Source organism: Pituophis catenifer, unplaced genomic scaffold, assembly GCF_029215685.1.
Source record: "Pituophis catenifer annectens isolate HBS135680 unplaced genomic scaffold, rPitCat1.0.hap2 SCAF_6, whole genome shotgun sequence".
In the NCBI taxonomy this organism is placed as follows: Eukaryota; Metazoa; Chordata; class Lepidosauria; order Squamata; family Colubridae; genus Pituophis; species Pituophis catenifer.
In genome coordinates this window covers 39,194,392-39,211,123 of record NW_027256886.1, presented here as the reverse complement: position 1 = coordinate 39,211,123, position 16,732 = coordinate 39,194,392, and the positions used below count along the sequence as shown (strand labels likewise).

The 16,732-nt window shown below is 37.7% G+C and overlaps 1 protein-coding gene across 8 annotated transcripts in view; it reads left to right on the top strand.

The window, feature by feature from the left end:
- STAG1 (STAG1 cohesin complex component) overlaps positions 1-16,732 on the top strand; it is a 209,895-nt gene that overhangs the window by 72,505 nt on the left and 120,658 nt on the right. For all 8 annotated transcript variants that reach the window (XM_070946333.1, XM_070946336.1, XM_070946334.1 and 5 more), the window contains one exon: positions 11,996-12,098. In XM_070946333.1, coding sequence (XP_070802434.1) covers positions 11,996-12,098 — 103 coding nt within the window. The remainder of the gene's footprint in view (positions 1-11,995; positions 12,099-16,732) is intronic.

Below are 16,732 nucleotides of genomic sequence, written 5' to 3'. Positions count from 1 at the left end.
TGGTATTGCTAGTATGCCAGCTCAAGATGGTCATTAGCGTTTTAATTTGATGGTGGAAAAGGGTCCTGGAATCTAGTATTAATTAATTAAAGGGATCTCATTGTTGAAAGTTATCAGTAAGGAAAATGATACAAAAAATCTTCAAGGCATTGGATATACCCAAGATGGCGAACTTATGGCACGTGAGCCAGAGGTGGCACGCAGAGCCCTCTCTGGGCACGTGCGCTGTTGCCAGCTGTGCCTTGGGTTCTGCTGCGCACATACCTGCTGGCCAGCTGGTCTTCATGCTCACTGGAGCACTGGAAACCCGAAAACCAGCTGGCCGATGCGCATGCACGCACAGGCCACCTGATCTTTGGGTTTCCTGCACATGCATGTGCACTGGCTAACTGGTCTTCGTGCTCACCGGAGTGCTGGAAACCCGAAGACCACCTGGCTGATGCGCATGCACGCACAGGCTACCTGATCTTTGGGTTTCTGGCACACACATACACGCTGGTTAGTTGGTCTTTATGCATGCCGGAGTGCTGGAAACCCAAAAACCAGCTGGTTTTCGTGTTTCTGGCGTTCCGGCATGCGCGCACACATGCATGCATGTGTGTGTGCGTTCCGATTTGGACACTTGGTGCCGAAAAGGTTCACCATCACTGGGATATACCATAGAACACAGTGAAGACAGTCAGCAACAAATGAAGAAAATACCGCACAACAGTGACATTACCAAGAACTGAATATCCCTCAAAATTGGTGAAAAAAACAAGAAGAAAACAGAGAAGTCACCAAGAGGTATACAGCAATATTAAAGGAGCTGCCGAAAGCTATGGTCATGTACTATATGTGATAACAATCTCCTGTATTCTTCATATGTCTGGGCTGTGAGGTAGGATGGCAAAACAGAACCCTTTTCTTACAAAGAAAAACTTCCAAGCCAGGTTTCATTTTGCAAAAACCTTCATTAAATCTGACAAAAGCATGTGGGAAAATGTGTTATGATTTAATGAGACCAGAAAGTTTTGGCCATAGTTTCAAAAAGTATGTTTGGTGCAAAAACAACACCACACATCACGAAAAGTGCACCATACCCACAGTGTAGCATCGTGGTAGCAGCATTGTGCTTTGGGGCTGCTTTTCTGCAGCTGGAACTGGTGCGTTAGTCAAAGTGGAGGGAATTAGAAACAGTTCCAAATATCAGTCAGTTTTGGCACAAAACTTTCAAGCTTCTGCTAAAATGCTGAAGATGAAGAGGATTTTCACCTTTCAACGTGACAATCCAAAGTATGTCTCCAAATCAACCAAAAATGGTTTAACCGGAAGAAGATCAAAGTTTTGGAATGGCTCAGCCAGAGCTGCATCTGAATCCAACTGAAAATCTGTGGGATGACCTAAAGCAGGCTGTGCACAGAAGATGCCCTCTCAGTCTGACATTTTTGGAGCATTTATGCAAGGAAGAGTGGGTAAAGATTCCCAAGGCAAGATGTGCCATGCTAAGAGGCTTCTACCCCAAAAGACTGAATGTTATCATAAAATCAAAAGGTGCTTCAATAAAGTATTTGTTTAAGGGTGTGTGTATGTACGTAACCACATTATTTTACGTTTTTATTGCTATTTTCCCCTTAAAAGATTTTATTTTATTTTCAAAGAATTGTAATACAACTTATGTCATAAAGATGGGAGGAATTCTGAAGTGATTTATCTTGGTCTGATTTTTTTTACCTCTCAAAAACCTGGCATTTCGACAGGGTTGCGTAGGCTTTTTATAGCCACTGTACATAAAAAAGATAAATCAGGAAGGAAAACCAGAAATGTGCTCTTGTGAATCCGATTTTCAGTCTGAGCCTCCCCTTCTCCTGTGCTAGACAGAACAGATGGGTTTGACAGCTTTCCTAAAGCCCAGAAAGGATGGGGCCGACTGAATCTCTATGGGAAGGGAGTTCCAAAGTGTGGGCGAAGCTGTTGGAAATAGCCCCCTTCCAAAGCCCCATCAAATGGCAATCATATAATATTGTAGGCATGGAACCTGGAAGGAGAGGACCCTGTCTGATCTGCTGAAAAAGGCAGATGAATACAGGAGATTGCAATAAATGATGTAAATTGGGAAAAACGAGAATTAACAAATACATTGACATGAAAATACATATGTTCCATGTTTGTGAAATTAAGAGAAAGGAAAGGGAGGTAAATAGATGTGAATAAATGCTGAATGAAGGCAGGAAAATAAACATGTAGGTTTTAATTACGAACAGAAAGCTAAAGTTTATGGTTGCAGTATCAACTGGCATCATTACATTGTTGTGTCTGTCTATAAAAGTAGAAATTCATAGGTTTGTGATAGTTTCATGTTATGCTTCAGTGAAGCATGATAGTGAAAGAACCATTAATGACTTATGGGGGAAATTATGAAACATTCTGAACATATGGGACATGTAGGAAAAGTTATTCTGTCAGGCAATAGGAATGGATGGATGAAAATGAGAGACGGAAGAAAAGATCTGGAGCCCCAAGAATGAGTGAGAATTTTGATGGTTTGATGAATATCTGCTTAGAAAAATGCCTGTTTCTTCCTGTTTACATATTGTAAATGTAAGCCTGTGTGTGTGCATGGCAAAGGAATATAAAAGGGAATATAAAAACATAATTAATTTGATTGTTTAAGTTGAAAAGGATTAGTGAAAAATACAAGCAAAATAGGTTCTGAATGTAGGACAGGTAATGTCAAGAGTGAATCTTACAAAAAATGGACATGGCAGAAGTAAAAAAATAAAGCAAAAGTGAAAAAGGAATAATAGCAAGAAGAAAAGGTATATGTTACATTTAAATTAATAGAAAATAAATTTTCAGCCAGATGAATGAAGGGATGGACATGAGGAAAAAGGATGTTGCAATATTTTGGAACAGCGTGGAATAGCGTGAAAAGAATTAGGTTACAGAATACCACTGAAGTGTGTGGATTTATGCTAATATGAAGCATTAAAAAGATACCTGGTAAATTAAAAGGGGTTGTGATGGAGAGGAAAGAGAACATAGAATGATTGCTTCAAAAATGGGAATGAAATAATGGTTTAGATGGAGGAAAACAGAGCAAGAAATGGTTGCAATTAAAAGAGCTAGAGAAAATACAAAATTAATTAGATAAAAAATTTTAAAAAGGGAAATGGATGAAAAGGTGTAAAGAAGTCTACTCTAGCAGAGTAAAGTGAGTACTGGAAAAAGTACTTTAGACACTTATCAGTATTATAACAGTAAAGAGGTGTAATTCAAAGTAAATGTTATAAATGTTAATTTTCAGGTAAAATTGATTGAAGAAAATTCATAAGTGCAAAGACACTTACGGTAAAGCTGCTTGAATATCCAGTGTCAGTGTACAGTTGTAAAAATAGTTATTATATGGAGTGGTTATAATGAATTATTTAATGTATTGCATTTGTTCATGACTGGAAAGCTGTTACTGTTACTGTTCTGTTGTACAAATGAAATGCTAACGAGATAATTGCTGCTAAATGTGTTTGGGATTGTTTGTTAAAATATATTCTGGAGGCTATTTGATAGAATTCTAACTGAAAGATAGAAGAGGTGTTATATAAATTTGGGAAATGTATTGTGACTTTAATTTGGACAGGAAACCTACAGGCCAAAATTTGTTTTTCAGCAGATCATTAAGAAATCTACAAATGTAAACTTTTTGTGTTAGTGTGTGAAAACTAGGTTTGAATTATGAAATATCTTATGTAAATATAGAATTGAAGTTATTTCATGTGGAAAAATAAATTTACACATTGTTATAAATTATTACAAATGGTATCATATAAATGATTATAGAAATCTAGTGAGCAGTATATGGTCTGTTGTGATTATTGAGTATTTGTTTAAAGAATAAAAAATAGCTGTGTATAACAATTTGCTTCTGCCCAAATTGTTGTATAAAAGTGAGAATTAAGTTAACTCTTTACTTAATGTATAATTAAGTTTAATACACTGAGAATGGATAATGTTAAGAAATGGATCTGGTAAAACAAGGATAGAGCCAAGAAAAAAATGGATAATATAGATTTGAAAGAAGAGTGAGTGATTAGTATAGGTAAGATAAAGGTAAAGGTTCCCCTCGCACATATGTGCTAGTCATTCCCGACTCCAGGGGGCGGTGCTTATCTCAGTTTCAAAGCCAAAGAGCTGTGGTCATGTGGCTGGCATGACTAAACACCAAAGGCGCATGGAACACTGTTACCTTCCTACCAAAGGTGGTCCCTATTTTTCTACTTGCATTTTTACGTGCTTTCGAACTGCTAGGTTGGCAGAAGCTGGGACAAGTAACGGGAGCTCACCACATTATGTGGCACTAGGGATTCAAACCGCTAAACTGCCGACCTTTCAATCGACAAGCTCAGCATATTAGCCACTGAGCCACCATGTCCCTATTTAGTATAGGTAGTTTTTGGTTAATGACTGCTCATTCAGCAAGCATTTGGAATTATTATGGTTATAACTATCATAATAACCAATCCTTAAAGTTCTGGCTATCTTAGCATCCCCATGGTCACATGATCATGATCTAGGTGCTTGGCAACCAACTTGCACTTCAGTAGTGGGTTTCAAATCCCGTTGCTATTGGTTTGCTCGTGGGTGCGCGCGTGCACAACTTTTCCAGGTGGGTGGGTGGAGCCTCCCGCTGCCGCTACCAGTTCCCCCAATCCGGGGCGAACTAGTAGCAACCCACCACTGTTGCATTTATAACAGCTGTGTCTCATAGTCACGTAATCACAATTTGCAAGCTTCCCAGAAACAAAATCAATAGGAAAGCTGACAGGGAAGTTCACAAGTTGTTTCCACTCCAGCCACTTTTTCTCCCAATAACCCACTGCAATCATGATCTGTCCAGGATCAAATATCCTTGATTGATTTTTGATAATAAAACTTTCCCTTGAAATTATAACTGGGTTGTTTCCAAATACTTGCATCTCACTCCTCAAAGTCATAGGTTTCAGTGAGAGTTCTTTGCATCACTTGTTGTTCAATAGGTTTTCTCATGAATCAAATCAAAGCATCCCTTAACAGTTGTTTTCTCTTTGCATATATTAAGTCTATCTCACAATTTCCTTCAGCTTTTCTAAGAAGATTCAGTCCATCAACCATCATCTCCATTGTGATTAAATCTTTTACATTGATGCCCGTTTCAGTCTCCTCTAGGAACTCTACAATTCTCAAACAAAACTTCTCTTTCAAATCTATTAATGATAAATTAAATTCTGATTTGTCATTTGATTTGTAAATTGAAAAACATGGGCCTTTTTGTCTTTGGGGGGGGGCATTATAAAGAAAGTATAGTGTATAGTGTTCAGAGTTTCATTTATTACTGCTATAATTTTAATATAGTCCCAATTCCTTTTATGACCAAACTTCCTCAGCAAAACATAAGCAATTTCATCTCAAGGACAAAGAGAATAAATGTTCCGTAACAGAATAAGAACAAAAGATAATAATTCCCACAGTGGACAATAAATAAAAAAGGGGGTAGTTCCTGTTTCTTTTAAAAGGAAATAAAAAAGAAAAAGACCAGAGATATATATACCAATATATATATATATATATATATATATATATATATATATATATATATATATATATATATACACCAAAATAGAGTAAAACAACAAAGTTATTTTAAGAATAAATGAAATACCAAATCCTTAAATAGAAATTGGTAGAAATGTAAATGAAATCCAATCACTTTCACTACCAATGGAAAAGTGTTCATGCTGTTGAGTTCCATGCAGCAAAAGAGAGTGGTGTTTAAATCCAAAATGAAACAATATGAAAAAATCCATAATCCAACAAGGAGCTATGAGATAAATCAGCATTCAGCCATATGTTTAATAGTTAAAAATGTAGGTCAAGACAAAAGTAAGCTTTAAAACATGATGCTAAAACCGGGGTGTGCCTAAAGAAATGACGATTGGAAAAGGTGAAAACCAGACCTCTGATTGGGTTTACCAAGAGGGGCTCCTGCTGGCCGCTTTGAAAGAAGCGGTGGTGAGGCCCCTCCTCAAGAAGCCCTCTCTGGATCTGGCTGTATTGGCTAACTATCGTCCAGTCTCCAACCTTCGCTTTGTTGCGAAGGTTGTTGAGAGTGTGGTGGCGCGGCAGCTTCCCCGGTACCTGGATGAAGCTGTCTGTCTAGACCCGCTCCAGTCCGGCTTCCGACCTGGGTACAGCACGGAAACTGCATTGGTAGCGTTGGTGGATGATCTCTGGAGGGCTCGGGATAGGGGTTGCTCCTCTATCCTGGTCCTGTTAGATCTCTCAGCGGCTTTTGATACTATCGACCATAGTATCATGTTGCACCGGTTGAAGGGGCTGGGGGTGGGGGGCACTGTTCTGCGGTGGTTCTCCTCCTACCTCTCTGACCGGTCGCAATCTGTGTTGACAGGGTGGCAGCGGCCGACCCCGAGGCGCCTTGCATGTGGGGTGCCACAATGGTCGGTCCTCTCGCCCCTCCTTTTCAACATTAATGTAAAGCTGCTGGGTGAGATCATCCGTGGCTTTGGGGTGGAGTTCCATCAGTACGCTGACAATACTCAGCTGTACATCTCCACCCCAGGCCACCCCAACGATGCCCTTGAAGTGATGTTCCAGTGTCTGGAGGCTGTGCGGGCCTGGATGGGGAGAAACAGGCTCCGACTCAACCCTTCCAAGACAGAGTGGCTGTGGCTTCCGGCGTCCCGATATAGCCAGCTGGTGCCATCGCTGGCTATTGGGGGCGAATCACTGGCCCCCACGGAGAGGGCTCGCAACTTAGGCGTCCTCCTGGATCCACGGCTGTCTTTAGAAGAGCACATGACGGCCGTGGCCAGGGGGGCTTTTTATCAGGTTCGCCTGATACGCCAGTTGCGCCCCTTTCTGGATCGGGACTCCCTACGCATGGTCACTCAAGCCCTTGTCACTTCCCGCCTGGACTACTGCAATGCTCTCTACATGGGGCTCCCCTTGGGGTGCACCCGGAGGCTACAGTTAGTCCAGAATGCGGCTGCGCGGGGGATTATGGGAGCGACGGGGCACTCACATATGACACCTCTCCTGCGCGAGCTGCATTGGCTTCCTGTGGTCTTCCGGGTGCGCTTCAAGGTGTTGGTGGCCACCTTTAAAGCGCTCCATGGCTTAGGGCCGGGTTATCTGCGAGACCGCCTTCTGCCGCCAATAGCCTCCCACCGACGGGTTCGCTCGCACAGAGAGGGCCTCCTCAGGGTGCCGTCGGCCAGACAGTGTCGGCTGGCGACCCCCAGGGGGAGAGCCTTCTCTGTGGCAGCACCCGCCCTCTGGAATGACCTACCCCTTGAGATACGCACGATGTCAGACCTCCGGACTTTTCGTCGGGCCCTGAAAACACACCTATTCCATCTAGCTGGGCTGGCTTGATCCCATCCTCTCAGTTTTAATTGAATTTGGTTTTAATTGGGTTGTTTTTAATATCTTGGGCCAAAATTATTTAATTGTTTTTTAAATTGTTTTTAAATTTTATATGCAATGTTTTATCTTGGCTGTACACCGCCCTGAGTCCCGCAGGAGAAGGGCGGTATAGAAATAAAATTATAATAAATTATTATAATAATTGCAGTCCGCTGGATTCTATTCCCAGGCAAGTATACCAACATCTGAGGGTCATCATGTCATTATTCCAAGTTACTCCGGTTCATGACCTGAAGAACATACTGCCAAAGAATTGGTTTTGACAACAAAGTTAGCTGTTTGTCAGCAGGATGAAAAAAAATCACCTCATCTCTCAGTGTGCCATTTTCTGGATACCCCAAATTTCACTGTAAATATATGAAGAATACTGAATAGGTTCAGAAGTAGGGAAAGGCCAAGAAAGTTAGATGGAGCTGATATCCTGAAAAGTGAGAGGAGAGAAACTCAAAAATTAAAAGTAGTGTAATATGTATGTATCATTGTATGAGCTTGGTGAAAGCAAGTACAGGTTTACAAAGATTGAAAAATATGGAGAGGTATAAGATATACTGATATAAACAAGATTTAATTATATTTTATTTTTTCCACGCCTTTTTTCTTACCACTATTTACTGTTTTCCTATGCTTTCCATAATATTGCTTACATTAAAGAAAAACGGCATGAAGGATATTACATGAGGATGTATGCAGAACCATTTGAAGTTATGTTGAATCGAAATTCCCAGAGCTACTTGCAACTGCTTTGGAGTTTCGATGCCCTCACACACACACACACACACACACACGACCCATCTTGTCTAGAGGCAACTCTAAATGGCTTACAATCAATAAAAGCAACAATATGAAACATTAAAACAATAAATAAGAACACTAAAATTGATTTAAAAATTAACAAAGATGGAAAGTAAGGGAGCAAGATTCATACAGGGAGGAGGTGGGTTCTAATCTTAATCCATTACTCACCTACAGATTGATGATACACCCCCATTGGTGCCCCAGACCAGTTGGCAGAGACAGGTCTTCAGGCTCTTTCAGAAGACTAAAAGCATGGCTTTTACATCAGAAGGCATGATGTTCCAGAGGGCAGGAATCTTTATTGCTGTTTATACCATCCCACACATAACCATCATTTGCGATGCTTTTTGCCAGATTCTGACATTTCAGTTGTGGGTGGGTGGGTGGGGGGAATGGCTATTTGGGAGAATAAATTAATTTAACCACTATGGCAGTTGATTAATGATCACTGTAAAAAAAGTTTGTAACTTTGAATGTGGTTAATATGAGGTTCAGGTTAAAATTGCAACAGCTTACTACTGTAATGCTGGGCACAATTCTGCTCATATGATGAGAACCAACAAGAACCAACACATCCACAATCTTTTTACATGTATGTTTTAACAGTACCACTTTTAAACCTCACAATATAATCACAAACATATATATATAAGCCTGATGATGGCAGATGGGATTCTGTCGAAACATCGCTTCTACCCTTTTAGGGATATATCCACAATTACACGGGAAGAAACCCGAAATATTAACTACACACACACACACACACACACACACACACACACACACACACACACATCAATGTGCTTTGTATAATTGTATAAACATTCTGTAATATGCTTAATATAATTTCTATAAAAATATAAAAACTTTTGATCAGAAAGAGTTGGTAACATATTTTCTGGCTACTAAATTTTATTTAGTAAAAAAATTGTGAGCTGCAATTCATTTTGTCAGATTCATAGAATGAGTACCTTGATGTAGATTGGTATGGGGCAAGCTAGATTGATTGTGCAAATACAAGTTATATGTAAAATGGCTTACAAGTACCTTAGTTATTAATTATTGTAACGTGTTAAAAAGCTATTTGTTGAGACCTTAATATATGTGCTCAAAGTTGCTGTTAAAGTTTTGCTTCTCCAAAATGATCACTTTGAGGTCTGCAGCAGAGTGTTCTGGTAGGTTGAAACCTTCTGATAGTGCTTTGTCCTTGTCAAGCTTGTGTCTGGTTCTTTTGCATAAATTTTTTCTCTATTACAGAATCCGGAGGGACATTGCTTTGCAATAGACCAATGTATGTGATTCTGCAGAAAATTCACAGCATATGTTACTAGACACTGAAATCTCTTTCCATTTCTAACCTTATCTTGGTATTGTTCACCTTTATCTTCATAAAAATAAGTTTGAAAATGCATCAGCAAAACTTAAGGAAGTTTTAAATCTGGAGAAGAGACTGATGACAAAAAAAAGTAATGTGAACATGTCCCAAAAGTGCTTTTTCAAAAGCTAACTGGACTTTCTTGTTTTTCTTTGAAGATGTTTCACTTCTCATCCAAGAAGCTTCTTCAGCTCTGTACATAGCTAAATGTCTATGGAGATTTTCAGTCATCCAGTCATGATTGTCCCAAGAAGCTGAAGAAGCTTCTTGGATGAGAAGCAAAACATCAAAGAAAAACAAAGTTCAGTTGCCTCTTGAAAAAGCACCTTTGGGACAACCATGACCTGGATGATAGAGAATCTCCATAGATATTTGATGTGGACATGGTTTACTGCACAGTGTTCCATTAACAACTTTAAGTGATTTAGTTGTTACAATACCTTGTATGAGATAGCGTATGTTTTATACATTTCTTTATTTTTATTTGTTAAAGAAATCTATATAGTTGTCCGCAAAGGTGATTCCAGTGACCTACAATATTTAAAAAATCCACCATATAAATCCACCATTTAAAAAACCTACCTTTTACCTCCATGTCAGCAACAACATAATCAAATCATCTAGTTGATGGGCTCTGTCTCCATTTGTGGCCCATTGACAAAACTATGATTTCAGGGCCTTTTGGAAAAGCAATAGGATAGCAGGCAACATAATTTTTTTTTTACAAGAAATATTTCTTTGGATGGTTTGATCCAGCTATTATGGTACTACTTCCCTTAGCAGATCCATTTTAGCACTAGTTGCATAGAATTGTGAGAATTAGTTGCCTTATACAGCAGCTGGCAGATCAATGTACTAATTTTGTGATGCAGTACTAATTTTATATGCAAAGACATTTACACTCTTCCTTATCATTTTCTCTGTTAATAAAAAAAAAAGAATTGGTTTCATACACAGGAAGTCCTTGCTTATGACTTGTCACTTAGCAATTGTTTGAGGGTCCCCCAAACACACACACAGTCTTTGGAAAAATAGTCTTCCATGAAACTGGTCCCTGGTTCCAAAAAGGTTGGGGACCACTGCCATAATAAAGTAGTTGTAAAAGTAGCAAGTGGAATCCCTAGAAACATTAGTTAAAGAGGACTTAAAGGAAATAGGTATCTGTAATGCTGGATAGCTGCTGTCAGATTAAAGAATTTTTAGTTAAATGACCTCATAGGATGAAAGTAAGAAGCTTTCTCATTTCTATATATATTTGCAGTACCATTAATAGAAGGCTGTAGACTTAAAGGACTTTTCCTAACCCACTTCTATAGAAAACAAAAACAATACACCTTAACATATTTCTTAATGACTTTTGATTGGGACTTCTATACATATATACAAAATCTGTCAAATTCAGCAAGAAAAGTGTGTGTGCAAGAATGGATGTATCAAAGCTTTTGCTTTGTATCTTTTCACTTTTTGGTTCTTATTTTCTTGCTAAAAGTTTTGTTATCCTTTGAATGTTATATAAACTGAATGTAACTATTTGCTTGTGACAAGTTGTAAATGGCATCTCCATTTCTAAAAGAACCGCATTGTTATTATGATTTGAAAATGAAATCACTACTAAAACTACTGTATATATCATTTTTGAAAGGCTCATATATATGATAGGAATGAAACCCCCAACAGGAAGTCCAGCATTTATTGTATATGGCACAGGGCCAGAATATGTGTGGAGCCTAAGGACATCTACTTCATCTTATCAAATCTGATTGGGTGGGCACTATTCTTAGCACTGGAATAGCGCTGAGGTGGATGAGAGGATTTAAAAAGGATGTTGAAAGCTTAACTTTGGTTTTTAATATTTATGGTTTTAATAGATATATTATGTTTTTTATTGATGTTTAATTGTTGATGGGGGTCTCTGAAAGTTTGATATAAGATGGCCAGCTACATAAATGTCTGAAAAAAATACCTCTAGGATGATAGTCCTAATCATTATTAATCTAATAATTAATTAAATCAATTAATAAATAATCCATTTACAGATCTTTTATTTGCTTAGATTCGGGTCTTGAAAATTTATAGCTCTCCAGATGTTGGATTCCAATTCCCTTGAAGTCAAGGCATTATTGTCAGTGGTGATGGTTACTGGATATTAAAATTCAGCAAGATAACAAAATAGAACTGCTGACTATACGGTCTTCATATTAGTAATTTTATGAGTGGAGAGAATTTGAGAGCATGTAGTGGGTAGTCTCAATTTACTGAATTAAGTTTCAATTTATAATGTCTATCATTTGTATTAGCACTAAATATTACTGCTTTTATTTGTTTTATCTACTTACTAATTTATTTTTAATTGACATTTTCTTTCAGAGATTCTACAAATGAAACTACTGCACATTCAGATGTTGGTAGTGAATTGGAAGAAACGCAACTGAAGGGGAAAAGAAAACGTGGTCGCCCTGGTAGACCTCCAGTATGCTATTTTTTTCCTCTGAATACCTGTTAAGATTTCATTTTCTTAATTTAAACATTAGCAATTGTTGATGCTGCTACCTATTTGAAGATTTGCATTGTGTATTGTACAAGTGGCATGCCATCATTATTATTACAACAGTTAACGAACTTGTAAGAAGAATTGACTTTTCATATTCCATTTTTAAAAAATATTTACTGGTTATTGTTTTTGCCCAGGCGTGAGCAACATCATAAGCCCCATGTATTATGAGGTAGGTCAGGGCTAAAATATCAATATATAACTCATTCACATGTCTTGGGAATTGTAAAGGAAAACAGTATGGAGAAAGATCAATCTCTATTCCAGCTCCTCACTGCCTCTTCTGTAACTGATTTGTGATGACTGATTCTATTTTAAATAAATATCAAATTTATATGTTTGCATGAAATTGTGTTAATGATCTGATACAATATGCAATTTAAAAAATGAGGATTTAATTATTTTTTATCATTAAAAAAAGTCATGAAATTGCTTAAAAGCCGTCTTCTTTAACTCTGTTAAATAAACAAACCCAAAACAAAATATAGCAGCTCCTCAGTTCATATGTTAATAAGCAACACATTATCAGTACTCCAAATCAGGTTGTTTCTTGTTCTGCCAGTATTACATTGTAATTCTTCTGTAAAGTGTTATATATTAATAACAAAAATCATCCTCTATATTTCACAAACCTCAATAGATTCCAAATAATGGAGATTATAGCCAAAAAGGATATGTATGTCCATATTACTTAGTAATCTAAATTCACAGTAACAGGCTTATGGAGTTAATCCAAATGTGGGAACGGCAAGGCCAAATCATCTAAGTGAATATTTCTACACTTGAATTGAAATTCTGACAAGAAATTAATTATAACCAACTCTTACTAAGCACTTTTTAAGGCATTATTCGTGTTAAGGTAATAATAAGTAAATAAAAATGTAAAATGTTTTTACATTTTAAAAACAATTTTCTGTTGCTTCTTAAAATAGGACATTCAGGCTATAAATTTTTATCAAATTTCTTCATCTTATAAAAACAAATTACAGGCTTAGAACTCTACTTATTTTTCCAAAATCTCTACCAAATATGGAATATCAGAAGCAGCTATAGCATCATTAAGTAACTGAAGTTTCATTAAAAGAGCTATCAACAAATATGTTGGAAAATTCTTCATAAGTTATAAACATTGTTCTATCAGAACTCAGTCAGCCCAAAGTAACAATACATGGAATAATACAGTTTTCCCCAAACAGATTCTCCCACTACTATATTTTAAAGAAATTATTTCATGATATGAGCTATTCATAGTCCAAGGGTCAAATTATATCTATGATCAAGTAATTTCCATATTTATTTTATAACATTAATGCAGGAATTGAAACTGATTCCTGAAGAAAGAATTTATATGCTAGTGGGGCTGTGCATGCTTTGAAAATTATTTGTAAAAAGGGATTTAGATCTTAGACAAGCATAGCACTTGCTCTTCTTTAAAATATGCATAGCTTTCTTTTCAAGCTTTAGGTAAGTACTATGCTTTTGCAAGTTCCATTAAACTTCTTCCAAACAATTTCTGATACGTGAAAGCAGTCCTGCTGGTTAGAATTTCAGTGAATCAATTTGAACTTTTCTGAAATTCTGGTTCCTGCAACTACCTATAAAACAAAATCTATGACTTAGAAGTACAACTAAAGTAATGTGAAGGAATAAAAATTAGAACAACTTGTTAAATATATGTATCAAGTTCAGAGTTAAATTTATCTGTAATATTTGTTTTATCACAACTGCTCAAGGAAATTATAGACACTTGTCCAGACTTTCTTTTATTTGAATTGAAATTGGGGATTCATCAGTTGAGAAAACTTAGTTATTTATAAAAACTTTATAAATAAAAGAGAACATAATCTAAAATACCAATTTCTAAACATGTCAAAATTATTATTCATAATAAACTCTAATTCATCCATTATATAGAATGATCATGCGTGCCACCAAGCTTGAGAAAAAAAAATAACAATATAAATTTTTATTTTATTTCTAAAGCATAGCATCACCTGCACATAGCAGAAATGTATACTCTGCCTCACACCTTCATAGTTTCAAACTTTCAAACAGATTGGGACTATAAATTTATAGAATTAGGATTTTTTTTGCTCTCCAAATTTAAAAGAAGAAATCATCCTTGACATTTACTGCTACATACATTCTACAAAATCATTATTAGTTTTCAGGATAAACAATTTCTGCAAAGCAGATTAAAACAGTAAATTGTAATTAAGCTAAGAAATAAAAAGCAGGATATAAGAGTAAAGAAAAGGAAATCTGACTAAATCTACAGTAGTAAATCCACATTACTTTTATATCATTACAAACCATTTGTTTATCTTACTTCCATCATGTCCATATGCCTTGTGTCCATCATGTCCTCTACAGTATAACTATTTAAAAGGAGAGAGAACACTCATTGGTAATTTATTTTGAGATCCAAGATTTAATAGAACATGTCTAACTACAGTATAGTAAGAAAACCCCAAAGTTAACAATAGTTTCTCATAAATACTGGCTGCTAGGTCAGGGGTGTCAAATTCAATTTCATTAAGGGCCGAATCAGGGTTGTGTTTGACCTTGGGGGGGGTGGAGTGGGATGGGAGTGGCCAGGGTGGGCATGGCCAGCTCGACATCACTCGTGTCGGGTGCGCCTGTGGTGGCCTGAGTACTCTGCCAGCGAAAATGAGCTTGTGATCTCCATTTTCGGCTGCGACGGCCTCCTGCAACCTTCTGCCAGCAAAAACAGAACTCGGGAGAGCAGCCCTCCCAAGCTCTGTTTTCATTGGCAGAGGCACCGTCCTTTGCTGTTTCCAGGGCAGCCCCATGGGCCAGATCTAAGCATCCTGCAAGCCCCCAGGCCTTGAGTTTGACACCCCTGTGCTAGGTTGTCTCTTTTTGGGTTCAAACCAGGGGTGAAATGCTCCTGGTTCGGACCGGATTGTCCGATCTGGTAGCGATGGAGGCGGGTGGTTTGGAGAACTGGTAGCAAAAATCCCTGCGCCGCCCTCCCCTCCCCCATGCCCAGCTGAGCCGCACAATCATCAGAGGCGCTTTTTTTTTTACTTTTAAAAGCATTTTTTCTACAACTTCGGCCGAAAAAATGCTTTTAAAAGTTAAAAAAAAAAGCCTCTGATGATTGCGCGGCTCGTCAAAGGCATTTAAAAGGAAAAAAAAAGGTTTTTTTCTTTTAAATGCTCTGACGATCCCACTGAGTTAATCGGCAGATTGTCAGAGCATTTAAAAGAAAAAACCCTTTTTTTCTTTTAAATGCTCTGACGATCCAAGATGAATTTCCTGATCGGCAGAGGCTTTTTAAAAAAGCCCCTGCCGATCAGGGAACTCAGCTTAGATCGTCAGAGTCTTTTGAAAGCATTTTTTTTACAATCTCTTAGCCGAAGAGGTTGTAGAAAAAAATGGGTTTTAAAAGTAAAAAAAAAAAAAAAAAAAAAAAAGGCCACGCCCACATTACACCCCCCCACCAAGCCACGCCCACAGAACCGGTAGTAACAAATTTTAGATTTCACCCCTGGTTCAAACAGTTAGATCTATTAGAAATCTAATATTACTTTTTTTTTGCAGTAACACTTCATTTTTTCTGTTACATTACCTATTTTATTTGTTTCTGGTGTTACCTAATTTCATCTATACCGAATATCTCAAAAGTGTTTAATAAGTTGTAAACAACAATCTTGTTGCTGTAGGTACAGTTAAACATTGGAACATTTACTCTTGATATCAAGAAATATGTGGCTGTTTTGTGCCAAGGGGAAAGCAGCATTGTTTCATTTGTAGCAATAGTTTGATAATGTGTTCTGTCATACATCAAGAAAAAAGGAAATGAAATACAGCTAAATCTAGTTAATGCTAACATCATTCACTGTAAAATAACAAAAAAACTCAAAGATAACATGATCGATGGTAGAGCTCAGTGCTATAGCAGGCTATTGAGAGATCATTGAGGGCTGGAATGGATGTATCCTCCCTTTCTGATCCTACCACAGTCCATCTGCAATATCCCGATGGGAATCCAAACTGACAAGAGTCCGGATATCTGCTTTATTCGGAGTGCTTTAATTGTGCAGGCTGCCCACCTACTTAAAGGCCTTACCTAAAACAGGGAATCTGGAGACAGGACAAAAATTGTCCAAATTTTGGTTCTAGTAATGGTTTTTTGAAGTGTAGGAGTGGTCCACCATTCTTTTAAGAGCAGGTGAAACTCCCTTGAAGATGCTTGCCATCTATGTGTAAGCACACACCATATGGTGTGGGGCTCACCATCCAGAAGGAACATAGATTCAATGCACAATGACTGCACTTATAGGTCTGAGTATTCTCCCCACTTCCTTGATAACCAATAGATGTAATCTCTTCCAAATAACTATGCTGGAGCATGTCTTAGCCAACTCAAAAAGACATGCACAATAAGAGTTCAACTCAGGGCAGATCAGAGTGACTTTATCTGATGCCCCAAATAATCTCATGTTCTCAGGTTTTCCTCAAAACAGTCTACTAGGAAGTGCTGGATCACCTTGATGGCCATCAGCAGAAGCAGTAAGAGCTTCTGC